This window comes from Gavia stellata, chromosome 3 (genome assembly GCF_030936135.1).
Source record: "Gavia stellata isolate bGavSte3 chromosome 3, bGavSte3.hap2, whole genome shotgun sequence".
In the NCBI taxonomy this organism is placed as follows: Eukaryota; Metazoa; Chordata; class Aves; order Gaviiformes; family Gaviidae; genus Gavia; species Gavia stellata.
The window spans coordinates 103643002-103660062 of NC_082596.1; the positions used below are offsets into that span (position 1 = coordinate 103643002).

The following is a 17061-nucleotide window of genomic DNA, read 5'->3' on the forward strand; positions in this document are numbered from 1 at the left end:
ATTCGAGGTGCGGCCTCACCAGCGCCGAGTACAGGGGCACGATCCCCTCCCTGCTCCTGCTGCCCACACCATTTCTGATACAGGCCAGGATGCTGTTGGCCTTCTTGGCCACCTGGGCACACTGCTGGCTCATATTCAGCCGGCTGTCGATCAACACCCCCAGGTCCTTTTCTGCGGGGCAGCTTTCCAGCCACTCGTCCCCAAGCCTGTGGCGTTGCGTGGGGTTGTTGTGGCCAAATTGCAAATATACATAGCAGAAACTCACAATGTGAATGTACAGAAACAGAAAGCATTTCAGATATTTTGAATATAAGTGGAAGTCCAAGCCTCGTTTCCCATTGTTTAAAGTACTCACTGCTTGGACCGTAATTTCTCAGGCACAAGTGAAGCACGTAAAGAGATACCGCATACCAGGGTGTTTGCAGCACAAGCTGTCCTTCAAAAATCTGAAGCTTCCCATCACGTCTTTTCCCTCAAGAATTAGAACCTGACTGCAAACCCTGCACTAGAACATATGAACACAGAAATGGAAGGGTTCATCTGGACTATCTGTTCAGCATCTCACATGAACATAAGCACTCAGAAACTAAATTAGTATTATGTGATTTTTTTTTTTTTTTTTCTGCTAACTCCCACTCACCACTAAATACTTCCAGGATCTTAAGACAAATTTTAGGAGTATTATAGAAGACCACATGCCACAGATAAACGGCATGCCACTGGGAGACAGCGATAGAGACGGCACATCTCAAATTCCTCTTTTGTTGCCCCGATTCCTTTAACATTTCAACTTACTAAATGAAGTGCACCCAATTTCCTAGCTTCAGTAATACAACTGAAGCATTTCATTAATTTCTTTTCAAAGTCTGCTCTGCATCAGAAAATAGGCAAGTCAATAGACACACAGCACACTTATATTTGCCGTACAGGGCTTCACATCTCCGCTAGAAACTTCCAGGATCTACACACTGATAGAAGCTAGACCCCAACCTTTGACATATCACTCGGCTAATTTTCTCAACAGCATTATTTGTTTCACGTTCCTGTCCATCCTTCTACCAAATATTCTTTTGAGACTGCCACAGCCTTTCACCTGATTTCTCCTCTTCCTATAAAGACCAGTATTAAAGCATACTAACATGGAATATATTTGTTCAGTACATATTATTATGGCAACTACTTCAAAATATGCAAGATAAGGGGAAATAAGAGAACTGCGAACGTGTTCACTATCACTCAAGTCTCAGTGGAGAAGCAGAGTGAAATCAAAATGGACTTGAAAAATAAAGCAAACTGTGCACTGACAACTTAAAGCTTGAAATATCTCAACTAATTAGACACACAGAATCACTAAGGTTGAAAAAGACCTGTAAGACCATCAAGTCCAACCATCAACCCAACCCCACCATGCCCACTAAACCATGTCCCGCAGTGCCACGTCCACACGTTCCTTGAACACCTCCAGGGATGGTGACTCCACCACCTCCCTGGGCAGCCTCTTTCAGTGCTTCACCACTCTCTCAGTGAAGAAATTTTTCCCTCTTGTTGCTAGGTATATACTGTGCTATGGAAGCTAAACATTCAGTTTTCTCTCATGAACAAGTTCTATTTCTACTACTCTCAAAAGCTTATTCATATTACGTGTCATTGTTACCAACGCTTATTAAAAAACACCTGTGCACGTTCATGATTTTTAAGTCCTTATTCATAACTTACAGCAGTAAGTTCCACGTGTGACACGTTTCAACTACATGAAGCGGAATTTCATTCCAAGTAGAAAATTTTAGTAGAACTGTGAGGGGGCTCAAGTCCAGCTCCTGCTGAAGTCAGGCTCCTCTTCGCTTCAACAAAAGCTGGATCAGAGCCCTAAACAGCAATCCTTTTATGTTAAAAAATTAGATAAGAAGCAGCTCAGAAAAAGACTATCTACACAAAGATCAAGACTATTTAAGAATAAAAACTTGTTTACCTCTTTTAGATTTTCTAAATAAAAGTAAGCTGCAAATGTATTTTATTGTTACGCGGGTCACAATCACAAGGGGCTGATCAAATGTGAACAGTATAAACAACTCTTTTTTTTAATTTACTCATTTCTGTTTTGTCTTTTTACACAGTATGAAACTCAGGTTCATTGTTTGGTCTACGCAGTACCCATTTAACACGACATGGGAGATAAAGGCAATAATTTTATTAAGTTGCATAAGAAGCTAGGGTTTTAGAAGGACTCTAGGCTGGCAAATGGCAACCAAACTGCATGGTACCTACCAAAAGTCATAGAAGTAAATGGATGTAGGAAAGATGCTGCATTTCCCCATCTCCTCTCAAAAAGTAGCTATTAGACTTCTTAAAGATTATTTTTTCTCCGTCTATGAGAATTTTAGAAGTGGCACCAATCAGAGAAACGATCAAGGGATTCTGCAGATTTCAAGACCCAAGAATAACATTAAACAGAAGTGCTATATTTCTATCTTGTAAGTGCCAACGGTTCCAGTGTCAGTAACTACTGGAAAGGCGTAACAGAGCAGTGGAGCATTGCCTACCAGGAACCTACAGTCTCTGCCGGCCTCGGCTCTGGTAGGAATGAGCTGAGCCAGAACATGGGAGCACTGGATCGTATTTGGACCACCTTTCTCTTGCTCAACTTTTGTTTTCCAGAAACATTAATAACTAAAATGAGGACATCAGGGTGATCATAACAAGTTGTGAAAAAATGATTTCAACAGCTGGTCCAGGGTGGATTTACATAACGAAGAGTTGGGACTGGCCTTTAGAATACAAAGCCTCCGTTTTCTTAAAGCAGCAAGAGGTGACCATGTTCATGGTAACAAGTAACTCATAAGTTCTGTGTTGATCGACAGCCGGCTGAAGATGAGCCAGCAGTGTGCCCAGGTGGCCAAGAAGGCCAACGGCATCCTGGCCTGTATCAGAAATGGTGTGGGCATCAGGAGTAGGGAGGGGATCGTGCCCCTGTACTCGGCACTGGTGAGGCCGCACCTCGAATGCTGTGTTCAGTTTTGGGCCCCTCACTCCAAGAAGGACATTGAGGTGCTGGAGCGTGTCCAGAGAAGGGCGACGAAGCTGGTGAGGGGTCTGGAGCACAAGTCTTGTGAGGAGCGGCTGAGGGAGCTGGGCTTGTTCAGTCTGGAGAAGAGGAGGCTGAGGGGAGACCTCATCGCTCTCTACAACGACCTGAAAGGGGGTTGTGGTGAGGTGGGTGTTGGTCTCTTCTCCCATGTAACTAGCGATAGAACGAGAGGAAATGGCCTCAAGTTGCGCCAGGGGAGGTTCAGGCTGGATATTAGGAAAAACTTCTTCACTGAAAGGGTTGTCAGACACTGGAACAGGCTGCCCAGAGAGCTGGTGGAGTCACCATCACTGGAGGTATTTAAGATGTGTGGATGAGGCGCTTAGGGACATAGTTTAGTCGCGGACTTGGCAGTGTTAGGTTTATGGTTGGACTTGATCTTGAAGGTCTTTCCCAACCTAAATGATTCCATGATTCCGGTTATAAGACAGAGCAGAAATAATTTAAGATTATTAAATACCGTTTCAGCCTCACCACGCTCCTAACGCCCCAAAGACTCCAATCTTCAGAACAGAAACTTCAAATCTTATTGGGATGTATACGCTTGTACAACACTTAGCTTTTCGAAATGTGGCCCCCAGAAACTGTAGCTAGTGTTTGTGTTGGAGTGGACGAAGGTCCTCAAGATTTTAATCCTGCTGTTTAACAACTGTCCTTACATTACCCCTCTGGTACGGTATCTCTTTAGCATGTACAACACTGGCTGACCACAAGAACGTCAATTTAAGACTTCAAACTTAAAATGGAATTAGGATGACAGGCGGAGGCTCCTTTCTATCAAACAGAATTTCCTGCCTAGCAGACACTGAGTCAGCATCTGAACCAGCACTTTGTGTGTACGTTTTCCAGCGCTCTGTTCAGGTTCAATCCTGGATGCAATTTAACAAACTGCCAGGGAAGCTCTTAAGAGGTAGAAAGGTCAAAAATGGAAAAGTTACTTAAGAAGCCCTCTTAAAGACTTTATTCTAGCAACAACGCTACTACCTCTACATGGCTTCTGAGTGCAGAAGTATTGCCAAGGTTATTTATGAACTTTCCTATATAAAGCAAAAGTTAATCACAAATGTACTTGCTCTATCTTTGTAAACCATACATGGGGAATAGTATTTAGCAATAACCCTAAGCAGTATTCCTTAATACAATTCTTTTTGCCTTTTGTTTCTCAGAATTTGGTGCATTTTCTACACAAGAAAACATCACAGTATTAGGATGAATTAACAGCAACATGCCACCACTGTGCCTTGCTGCTTCAAATGGTATGCTAAAAATATTCATCACTGGCTTGCCTTTCCTCTTCCAAGCTTCATTTAGGAGGGAATTTTTCTTCTAGCTATGTGAGACTGATTAAATACACATGCCTTTTAGACTGATATTTTTCTGAAGATGCTCAACGATTAGACATGCCCACAATAAACTAAAAGGCCTGTGCAAGCTTTCCATGTAGCTCTTTCTCCAATAAACTCCTGACACACAGCAACCTTGCTACCCCAATCAAAATCTCCTCATGAATATTTATATATCGCTTTCTGTGGTGGTTTTCACAATTTCTCTCATACTTTCTTTGTACGCTAGAACAAAGCTCACAAAAGTTAAAATAACGTAAGTCACAGAATCACTAAGGTTGGAAAAGACCTGTAAGATCATCAAGTCCAACCATCAACTAACACCACCATGCTCATTAAACCATGTCCCACAGTGCCTCGTCCACACATTCCTTGAACAAATAAGTCATTTAAGTCCTACTCCTTATATTACCCTCCAGTAAGGAAAAACTATTAGAGCTTAAATTCTTATGAGTGAGAACAAAGTCTGGTTATGAGAGCAGAAGGACACTACAGTGCTCATCTGAGTCATGTTGGCACTTCTAGCACTTTGCGGTACAGGATGACGATCCCAGCAATTCTAAATTAAAACTGCTATATTCTTCATCTTATATTGTTCCCTATATATTGTTAGGCTTAAAAACTATTAAGGGGCTGCAGATTGAGAACCATTCCTTAACATACGCACTTATTTTATCAAGTTCTAGTATACTAGCAAAGTGGTTGATAGTCATCATTCAACAGTCAATGGTAGGACAGTAAAATCATTTTTGCAGAAGAGACTAGCAAGTTTAAATTTCTTTCTAAGAGCCTAAAGCAGAAAACCATCTCAACAACCTCATTTTTATATGGGAAATTCATAAAAATATCTCAAAAATTTAGGATGAAAAAACCATAGCTTTCCAAAACCATGCTTTATTTTACTTAAAGTAACATTGCAGAGGACATTGTCCTATATCTGCTTCAGAATCAAGACTACTTAAAAGAAGCGCAGTTCAGTGATCTTCAGTTCTTTCAAAACAGCTGATGTCCTGGTTCTCAACAGACATTTACTACAACCATTTCCTTAAGTCAAGCCCAAAACATTGCAGAGGCAAGCATGACAATTTCAGAGTTACAAAAAAAGTTACCTACATGCAGAGGTTAACAACAACATAAAGGCTGCATTGCCAAAAAAGCATTCTGAACAGCGCACCACAATGCAACATCATTAACGCTTCTTTTTACGTTTGAAAAACTCATACCTGGGTACACTGCCTGTTAAGCTTCTTTCACTTGACGATGATGATGACGACGATGATGATCCAGGTCTCTGATCCGTTTTCATTCCTAGAGCCTCTGTTGCACTAATCTGAGGTTTTTCACCTTCCTCTTCTGGCTTTTTTTTTTCACTATCGCTTTCATCACTGCCTTCTCCTAAGATGTCATCCACCTGCCAAAGAGTGGAGAGTCAGTTGTTAGATTGCTCTTAAATACTCATTAAGAACATGCTTCAACTTTCCTTGACCTTCTCCTTGAAAATTCAAATTAAACCTCAATGTCTTCAATGCAGTTTCTGTAACAGCTCTAGCAACATTCTATTCAAATTAAATATATTTAGTCTATGTTTAACTTAATATAGATATACATATACTCACATACATGATACAATCACATTTAAAGGTGTTTGCAATTCATTATAACATGAACAGCTGTAAACAAGAAACTGCATTATGAAAAAAGGGCTGTCTTATGAAATTAAAGGGATAGATGTTTTATACTATTGTAAGTTATAACATATACTTTATACTATACGTATTTTATAGTATTATAACATATAGAATCACTTGGGCAAGGCATATTAAATTCTCTGCCTAATAAGTATCCTTGTATTTACAGGTATTCCTTGATAGATATATAGCTTTAAAGAAGTGTATTCCTAAAAAAGACAGTATGAATGGAGCGGAATGTACAGAAGCCCATTCTAACCCAATTGCTTCTGCTAATTAAGAAAAGCAAATCTATCAAAACGTTTACACGTTTCATTAAATAATTCTTTGGCCTTTGCTTCTGAAAAGTTAGCATGGGATTTGATACTCCTCCAAGAACATCCTAATTTGCTCTGACAGGTCTGGAACTGCTGAAACCATCATTAAAAGCAAATCATACTCATGAGCTACCCTGCTGAGCTTCAAAAGGTTATGTTCTCTTTGAGTTGGCATTCAACCTTCAGAAAGAGATGAAAACAGGAGAAAACACAGGTGACGATCCCACAGTCTCTCTATTTTTGTGAATGGCAGAGGACATGGGAAGAAGCTACGTGTATTTCTCTACTGATATTTAAGGATTTTTCTTGAAAGCAGCTTATCTCAGCATAAGTTAAAATATGTTTCACAACTACTCTCCGTTCTCACTCATGCCACACCTGCTTTATCAAGAAAAACTCTGTATATGAACATGGACCAAAAATTTTTTTTTTTTTTACACTGCTTAGCCACTGCTTTTACCTCGATAATCCCAAAAGCTAGAAGCAAGCTGTGAGAAAGTCACTTATATCTGCTTCTTTATAAATGCACCTCTAATTTCTTTGTTTACCTTGATACGCATGGAAGGCAAGTCAAAGCTGCCCTCTGTTTATCGAACTAAACACAAAAGACCTACACCTTGCCAGTACTCTACTGGAAATATGGCAGAGGTAAATGAAATACCCTTTTCAGAGAAAGGGAGCTCACAAGCAAGGAGGGAGAGGAAACAGAATACACACGTTTGTAACAGCCAAAGACCTATTCCATTTCTTTTTCTGCTGTCCTAACAGAGAGAGAAAAGGCGTATGAGCCAAGATGGTGAAGGTGCTCCATAGGGCAGTTTCACCAAGCACACAGGTGACTCCCATCACACTCCTGTTGACTTCGGAAAGATGGAGTATGGGGCATTTGTCTTCAGTCCTCTGCTAAACAGCTGGATTTGGGGGATTTATTGTATTTCTACAAGCCTCATTCAGCTATTCCTGTTTGAAGGTAGTAGCAATTAATTTTTCTTCCTTGTCTTGTGCTACTTTCCACTGAGGGTTCTGCCAATCTATACTGTTGCAAAAGAGAAATGATGTAGAAGGACGACTACTACTACTACTACTACAGGTAAGAAGTACTTCAAAACATCCTAAAATAATAATTTTGAGGAGACTTGCCAGCGTAAGGGAAAGCAAGGATGTCTTCTTACAAAGTATACTTGTGAAAAACAATTTCTTTAAATACGTAATTGTTTCAGAGTTCTACAACTCAAGCTTTAAAACTGGATTTAAAAATCCAGGCTGTGCTATCCTTGGATGGAATGACTTCTACACAAAACGGAAAGTAACTTGCAAGCTTCTTGGCTCTACGATTTAAGGTGTTTTTCCATTGGCCCTTGTCTTGGTGCATTTTTACTACCTGAAACATTGCTGTCTGATGCCCATTGTGAAAGCTGTAAAGAAGCCATAATAAAAAAGGAACCACCTACCAGCTTAGTGCATCTAAACACAGATGACAGTTACAGGTAGAGACTTTAGGAATTGCTGTGTCAAATCACATTACATTAGTCCAAAAATGCTTTTCCCGTGGCCAGAAGTTGTCATATGCGTGGAAAATAAGAATCATGGAACGCAACCCAAAGTCAGGGAGACTGAAGAGAAGGGTAGAGATAAGCCAACGGTGAACCTGGTAGAAGTGCGGGAAGTACACAGGGCAGGGATTTTTTGGTGTGTACAGAATATACAGAAAGTCTCAAGTGTTTAAGTGTCAGAGTTTGGGATGGGATGACAGGAACACCATGCCTCTATATCTTCGTTAGAAGATACTCACTGTAGCCAACTTGGCCGGCAATTGACAGTCAAACAGCAGCACAGGTCTAGAGCTCTAACAACCCCTTCCCAACAAGTCTTCCATTTAAAATTACATTCCTTCACTCCAAAAGCAATGCTTTCCCAGAAAGTCACGTGTTGAAAACTATGTTGTCACTACAAAATATGTTAAGGTTTTCAAAGGACAAAGTTAGGTTGATAGACATTCAGCGTTACAGATGTCTCTCACAAACTGCACTTTTATAGTCTTTTAAAATCTACTTTGTGTGAACAGCGTTGACAGACCAGCAGTCTAGTTTATTGCCATGTCTTTTTTTCTTTCCTTCTGCACAAAGATGACATTATTCTTTTGAAGTCTGGATGCCATTTAATATTAGAATTACTAAGTTAGTTGTACATGTACATGCCCCATTTCTGTAGAAGGGCATTTAAAAAGCACATAAATCATAGAAATATGGAAAATTTTGAAAATCATTGCGTAGGAAAACAACGTGGGATGGTCCTTACAAACCACTTTAACTAGAAAGGCTCCCAAAACACAGATTCCTGCCTAACTATTGACTAAATTGCAAATTGTGCTGAAAAATATAACGATGACCATCTTCCATTTCTTTTGAGAATTCTGGAAGATGAAAACAAACTAGGTTTTCATTGAGGCAGCGAGATTTAAGCCCTTCACCTGAACAAATTAATAGGTAAAAAAGCACGTTAATATTTAAGCAGCAACTATCTATCTAGACACATCACTAACTTCCAATAAATAAAAAAGCTTAAAGAACAGAGGAAACTTTCAATCTGGTTCAGACCACGACAGATACTGATGTACCAACTACAACTTCTGCTTAGAACATTAGATTTTGTATGATTAATACAAACAGAACACGTAACACTTCAGAAGAAAATGCCAGCTAATACCAAATCTTACTGATTAGATACAGCGAGGGAATGTTTACTGCTTAAACACTACCAGAGCAGCTATCTTTAAAATATACTTAAAGACTTTTATAATGCAGCAAGAATGATTAACATTGAAAAAGAAAAATGATTCATCCCTTGAAGACGACAAATTGTTCCATTTAGCAGGAGAATGAAAAGCCTGACAATTCTTTTAAACACCCAACGATAAAGGCAGATAAAGTCCTCAGCTGACAAAGCTATTTTATTTCTCATTTAGGAGGAACACAGCATACACTCAGGCAGACAAAATAGAGAGACCAAAGAGCAATGAGATTTTCAGTCTCATATTTTCTGCTTATGTGCTGTAAAGTACCTAAACCTTTGTTAAAAGAAAGCCAAAACCTTCTGTAGTATTAACAAACCAGGTCAGCTGGAAAAGGTTCTTACTCCAGAAGTTGAGTTGACACATTCAAAATTAATCAAGACTGAGAAAACACCAAAAAAAGAAACTGTCACAAGCAACCTCAGTTTGTTAGAAAGATAATTTACAGGCAGTGTTTTGGGACAGCATTATGGATATAACAGAGACCTATCACAATGCTTTATGGGTTTTTTTGAAGAAGCAATTACATATGCAGTAATGTAAACTACATATTAAAAAAAAAAAGGAGCTGTGAATAAACTTGAATTCTTGTTTTTAAACTAGCAAGTATTTAAAAATTCAACTTTTAATAGAACTGAGAAACCAACTACCTTAGACAGCAACAGGACAACACATGTAACTACCTAAATGCTCTCTCCTAAAAGCGGTAGAATGCTCTGAATCAATTCTTTACTGGGATTACAGAAAATTCTACAAAAATAATAGGTTTGATGGACAGCTGTTCATTTTGTGCTCCAGTTTTGCATGGAAGATACACACACTACCCCCCCCGCCAAGTCCTTCCCGAAAGATCAATTATACTTTTGCTCCAACTGATTGCGTAAGTTAAGGGAAAACCAGAAAAACCCCAAGCATTTACAAAGAGTTCTTTAGGTTTGTTTCTACTGCCACAAAAAATGACTGTTCATTGTTAGCAATGGAAACAGTTGAACTGGTATTGACAGTAAGCACAGAGAAAAACCGGCTGCATTTCAGCACAAAGCCTGCGTCTCCTAAGCACGTATTTGAGGTTCTGTTGAATACCTTGCATCTTAGGAAGAACTTGCGGATAATAATATAATCTGCCACCTGAATGTGCCAAAAGGTGTCGATATGTACCTTACATTCCCCCCCATGGCACATAAATTCATAAAAATAACTCTAAAATGAAAAGAAGATGTCCGAGTACAGCAGTAATTGCAGGTATCCCCACGTAAACCATGGTATTACCTCCACATGCTCTTTACAAGTGCTTTAAAATGCTGCCATGCTTGGGGCCAGGGACCACGATGCCCTCTTAGTAGTTATTAAACATAAAAGCTAGCAGACCACCAACTCCATCCAATTAGTGGGTAAACTGATGCTCTGCAAACAAATACCAGATTAAAAAAAGGGCCAATAGATGTTTCACATGTCAATTCATCACTAGCTTTCTCTGCACTGCATTTCTTTTAGCGTTCTTTCAATTACCTGCACAAGTCTGACTCTTGGTGTTTCTGGTCAGGATGATACACCTACATCGTCAACGTGATCAATACTGATTTCTTTTAATATGTATCTCAAACTGGATGTGTATGATTACTTGAAACATAATAGGCTGGTAGTCTTGAAAAAAATGAATCATGAAATGCACCCCGCACCTTTTTTTGAATATATTTAAATACATTGCTGATATCTTGAAATCCCAGCGTGCTCAAAACCATTCCTACGAACCAAAACAGTTCAGTGTTTGGGGCTGGTTTTGCTTGACATTTTCTCTTTTTAGCAAAACATATTTTGGGACTGATCTCCCACATGCTTGCATGACTTATAACGAAGATTTATTATTTTTTATTAAAGAAAGTAAAAAGCTAGTGTTTTGGTCTTACAGGTTACTTCTAAACTACAGGACACAAACTGCTCAAGGCTGTAAATATTCTGCAGGTATTTTAAAAATTATCAAGTAAATGTGCATAACCAGGCAGAGAACATGAAAGACAGTGCTTTTTAATTCTATCCTCAATTATGTCTAAAGCATCTTAAGCCACATCTGCATTAGAAAGCTGTCCCTGAAGCATGGGTGCCTTCCAAATGCTGCTAACACCCTAATTGCTTTGCAGGGCATTAGCAATACTGCCAAAAAGATGCTCTTCCATCTAATTCGTGGTTTCTCCAGCAGAACTGGAGGGCGTGCTGTTTGTGGAATATGAAGAGTTTCCCTAGAGGACACAGAGCTTGCTTTTATAAGCTCCCATAATTCTCCATTTGATCCTATAATCTTTACCCCTGCTTCCACTTCCAACATTCCCTTCTGCTTTGTCCCAAACTATTGCTTTTTAGTAGCTCAGCTGAGTTTTTACATATATTTTACATGAGATGTTAGAGGAATCCACAGACTATTTCAGGAACTTTAACGCAGCAGTAAAATGAGAAGCCGAAGAAAGAGTAGATGAGAAAAGTGACATTAAAAATTACAAATTAAAAAAAGCACTTCTGAGCCGGTGAAATTAACAGTGAACAATGGTATTGGATTGCAAATCAAATCGGACAGAGCGGTGGCTCCATCTTCCCGGGGTTGCACACTGAACTTTTCTAACCTCCCAGCACAGAGGTATGAAACCAAAACTCTCCTGTCCGTGGCAAAATAAATGGAAATAATATTGTAAAATGTTTACTAACTCCACATTAGCAAGTCGTTAGCAGGAATTAATACAGTGCTGATAACCCTAAAGAAGGTGCAGTAATCGTCCCATAACCCAACTTACAAGAGGTCACCCAACAGTGCTCTAGCAGTGCCGCAGCCCTGGAAGATGTGACGCCAGCCCAATGGTACGTGCAATTTGGAAGCAATGCTTCCCAACACGCAAACAAGCCGTACGTTGTCCCACGGCAGCGTGGGTCCCTGAGAATATTTCACTGGTAAAGTATCACAGTCCAAGAAAATAAGAATGAGAAATCTTTTTAAAAGAAGTTATGTTCTTCAAAAGGTTCAAGCAAGGCTGTCTTGGCTGCCGACACGGCATACAGTTGCCTGACAAACTATGATAGCACATTCAGAAACGCTTGTCCTCTCTTTCCTCAAGCTCCTCAAATCACACACCAGGCGTTTGGTAAAGCAAGGAAAGCTTTATCGCGAGCGGGGCAGAACGGAGATTTGTGCAACTGCCTTGGAAAGTTTAACCCTTTGACACACACACACAAAAAAGCTCTTTTGCAAAGAAGAAGAGTGAGAGGCCGTGACGGGACTGCTAAAGCACCTTCACGAGCACGCGGCAGAAACTCAAGCACAGGGTCATTTAACTTTTAAGGGCAGCCATCTTTCATTTCAAATCCCGCTTGGTTCTATGCTAGACAGCATAATACCGATCTTACCCATACGTAAAACTTCAGCAAGACCAGGCGTTGGTTGAGCAACGTTGTATCTCAGAGCAAGGTTTCGATGATGGCTGCCTACTCGAACGTTGAGTTGTCTTCTACCAAATACAGCATTAATCTCGTTTTTACATATACTTTAAAAGGCAACTGATTTGTGTTACGCTGTATCCTTGATAAAAGGGGCCAAGTTCAGCAGTATACCTATAAAATCGTTTTAATTTCTAGTGAAGGCAAATAGCAAAAAAGAAGCAGTAGCAACACTGAGGTGCAAAGAAAACGTAGTTGTACTTAAAGACAGAGTTCCACTGAAATTCCAAAAGCAAACAAACCTTTTACAGAAAGAAGAAAAAAAAAAAACCTGAAGTGAATTTATCTTAATGAGTACAGACAATCACAGTTATTCACATCGTGAAAAAAACCAAAGTAGAATCTGTTTTTAATGGTTTAAAAATGGTTTTATGACAAGCCTTCAGAACATCCAATTAGTATCAAAATAAGGGGACTTATTTTTCTTCATAACTTTTAACACCGACTGTATTTAATTATTCTTGTTCTTTGTTCTTATATTCATCAACACACTTTTTTTTTGTTTCTCTCTACCTTTCAGCAAAAAGACCCCCACAAAAAATAAAAAAAAAATAATCAGTAGTTTCTTCATTAGCAATTAAAGAATCATTAAAAGATTTCACTGTGGTTTCGTAATACAACAGTATTAATGCAATAATCAAAGACATTACTGCTTTGTTCCTCAGCAGCAGAAGTGGCAGAATAGACCTGCATTCTCAAAATGTATTATTTAAAATCACCTTGCTTTTCTAAATATCTTACGGTGCATTTTTCAGTGGGAAGGGATTGCCTTTTTCCTCTGCGAAGGGGCATTATCCACGGATAGCGTTTTTTAGTTTAGGCAGTGAACAGATTTCTATTAGAAGTCAGGCTTTTGCAATGAGAGCAAAATCAAACCTGGAACGTGCCCTTCCCGGAGGTCTGGAATTCTGCTCATCTACTATTATCGAATTGCACAAAGAAGTATTAGCAGCCCTGGTAAAGACCTACCAGTTTTAGGATGAAAAGCAATTAAGCGAGAAAAAAACCCCTTTAACCCTTGGCTTTACGCTGAGCGGAGCGGCTATGCTCAAATCTGAAAAACAGCAATTTAAAAATACCAAGTGGAAGTTGCTTAGAAGAGCTCCCGCTGAGAGCGCCGGGAGGCTGTGCTGGGACCCCGCTGCGGCAGCGGCAGTAGCTGGAAGTTCACTGCACCGCGGCACGGCATCGGCTAGAAAGCCCGCACGTATTTTAATCACAGCTCTGGGCAATGCAACGTGCTCCTAAAAGGCAGATACTGCAGGGAAGAAACCCAAATGAACTAAGATGGTCACCTGGATTAATGTGACTGCTTAACCTTTGCAAATGAACAGGTAAGGTAACTGTGACTACAGCTGTACAATTCACGACCTTTGAGTTTTACTGCAGTTAACGCTTCGACTAGAAATAAGACGTCACTTGGAGATTACATCCCAATACTGTTATTACAACGCAACACTAATAACAAACCCGCATCCTTGCTTACGATGGACTGACGCTGTTAATCCTTCAAAGAATGCCATTTAGAAGTTCTGAATATCTTTGAATTTCCCATCTGGAAAGCAATGCCTAGATTTGAGTAGAAACTTCATAAACGTTCTCAAAATCTTTAGGCCAAATACTTGAAACTGCTAAAAGAAACGTGAGGTCAACTCTTTCCTTGGTAATTAGTGCTGACTGAAGGATTCTAGGCAGTCCTTCTAAAACATTGTTATCAGCATAATGAAAATTGCTTTCTTCAATTAAATCAGTAATACTTCGTGATGTTGGAAAGAGAAAAAAGCTCATTCCTAATTACCGATTTCTGAAATATAAAATAAATTTGCATGGACTAAAAGTTACTGTTTGTAAAATTCACAATGGTTTTTTAATTCAAAGTCTCTAAAGAGAAAAATGTCTCAAGGGAGATAATACAAGGACTTCTCCAAAGCCTTCCTGAGTCAGTTACATCGCTGCAGCCTGGAAGCTACGGCTTTATCCGATTAAAGCCACCCATACCTCTAATCTTCCTTTCCTTTATTCTGTTTTCAAAAGAAATCCTCTGCCAAAAGTTGGTTAAATAGCAACAGGCCTGTAAATCTACACTGTTTTTTTTAAAATGGTGAAGTCTGAGAATAAAACCAGAATTACCACAATACCTACGGCCAGAACACAGCTGTTCACCTATCCAGCAGGACAGACTTGACGGGAATCACTGAGAAATAAGAGCAGCATTTCAACTCTGCCTTGACTCCACATTAGCTTATGACTGGGATGGAGAGGAAGGACAGCCTGAGCCTACCGGAGCCAGCACGGGTCGAGCCCTCTGGTTCTTTGGGTGCAGCGTTTCCAAAATGGGGATACCCTAACAGAAATAAGAGCTCCCTGGCTGCGAAATGCAATGCTTCTTCAGCTTAGCCTGCTGAAAACATCCACGCCAAGGTTCCAGAGAAGGCTCCGACAACAAGAGTTAAAGCCCTTGAGTAAGAAGATGATCTACAGCTACCCTTCAAAGAAAGAATGTGTTTTTAGTCTGTTACTGACCGTTACTTAGGAAAAGTTCTGGCTTTAGGGAAGACACAAAGCCGGTAGTAGGAAGAGGTCTGTCCTGGGGTTCTTCGCAGGGAAGCAATCCTCCGCTCACACCGCTGCCTCCTCAGCAGCAAACAGCCTTTCAGTTGAGTCATGTTCCGCTCTGCTACGCTGTACGGCTTAGTTCCTTAGTTCATGGTTTGCCTAGTATTACTTTATCCAGTCATTAACAGCTAAATACCATTAAACAAACACAAATGTGGTAAGACAGAGTCGAGTAAGACCCTTTCCTCCTCTCCGAGCTTAGTTGGGTGATCACAGACCAGGAGCGATCAGTTGAAACCTCACTGACAAGTAAACTCTGCGGCACTTGTATAGCACAGCTGCAAGACCTTAAATAGAAGAAAAAGCCCATTTTGGGCCTGGATTTCTGCACTTCTTGGTGCCTCTTCCCAGTATTTCTGAGTCCATTATTAAGTCTGGCTGAAATGAGCTAACAATATTAATTTCTTCTAACTTCCATAGCTTTAAGCAGCTATGGACTGCAGCATGAGGTCATTTCTTAGTGGACAGAAAAGAATCCACTTAGTTTGACATCAGGAAATTTTTTTTCCAAATAGGGTAGCTAATCTCATTATTTTTAACTTATCTTTGATTTTAATTTTTTCCTCTGTACATGAAAACTTTTCATTTCGCTTTTTTTTTTCTTAATTGACTAGCTTTTTGTGTGTATTCTTACCACCAGAATGTTTAGGAACAGTTATTTGAGGAGCAAGACATTACCACCCATGTCTTCAAAAAAGCTAGCAAGTTTTTTTACATGCTTTAAGAGGTGATATTATGACATAATGCACGTGAACAATTAAACTTTCCTATAATACACAAAGTCTGTACTGAGAGGTTTGGGCTGAATTTATATCACTTTGAAACTGAATATTTTCTTCTACAAAGATGTCACTGGAAGGATAAACTGTCCGAAGTAGGTTATGTCGTCCCCCAGTACATGAAATTTAAGGGAGAATGTGTGATATAACTCAGTCCCATTTCTTCTGAGTAACCTCAGAAGAACTTGCCTTTCATGTTCTGTTTCACCTATGTTCTTTCTTTGGCATTACAGCATTTTTTTCCCTTCAAATTTCTGACTTGATTTTTAGTGTCGCATAATGCGTTTATGCACGTGCTTCAACACCCCTTTGTCTCAAGCACGTCAAATGCAGATTTTACTGTTCTCTATCACAATTACCACTGGCCCATCTGAGCAGGTGGTGAATCAGTAAGATCAGAAATGTAACAAAAACTAGTCTCGCTCATCATTAAAAGAAAAAACATATTTTTTCCTCTATTTCAATCTCTATACACTGAAAACTGTCTTTGTACTATCCTGTTATTGATAAAGGCAGTTTCAGGTTAGAATATCAAGTCTGGCAGTGCTATTATACCTACTTTGATAGATTAGAAAAAAATCACTGTAAACAGTTTAAGGACTATTACCAAACCTTTGAAGAAAGCTTTTATGAGATTTATTTCACATATAGTTCATTTAGAGATTGACTTTCATGCCTTGGATCGCTAAATTCAAATTAAAATGCGTTCTGCTGAAACAGCTGGTGAAACCAAAGCTAGTCAGAAAAAAGGCTATACATTTATATAATCAGTCACAAACGGCATGTTCTTCAGTATTGGTTTCCCTACTGAAAATCGTAGGATTTGACTAGTAAACATGCTCAATACTTGCAAGCTTGAAGGAAATGGAAACCATCTGAGCATTCAGCATCTCCATTAAGCAGACTACTGATCTTGCTTTTTCTATTTCACCATCCCCCCTGTTTAAAAACCCCACACCTTG

At 39.5% G+C, this 17061-nt stretch overlaps 1 protein-coding gene across 1 annotated transcript in view; it reads right to left on the reverse strand.

The window, feature by feature from the left end:
• Window positions 1-17061, reverse strand: part of CTDP1 (CTD phosphatase subunit 1) — a 109835-nt gene that overhangs the window by 39857 nt on the left and 52917 nt on the right. Inside the window, exon 11 of the mRNA XM_059836156.1 lies at window positions 5652-5839. Within this exon, the coding sequence (XP_059692139.1) occupies window positions 5652-5839 (188 nt within the window). The remainder of the gene's footprint in view (window positions 1-5651; window positions 5840-17061) is intronic.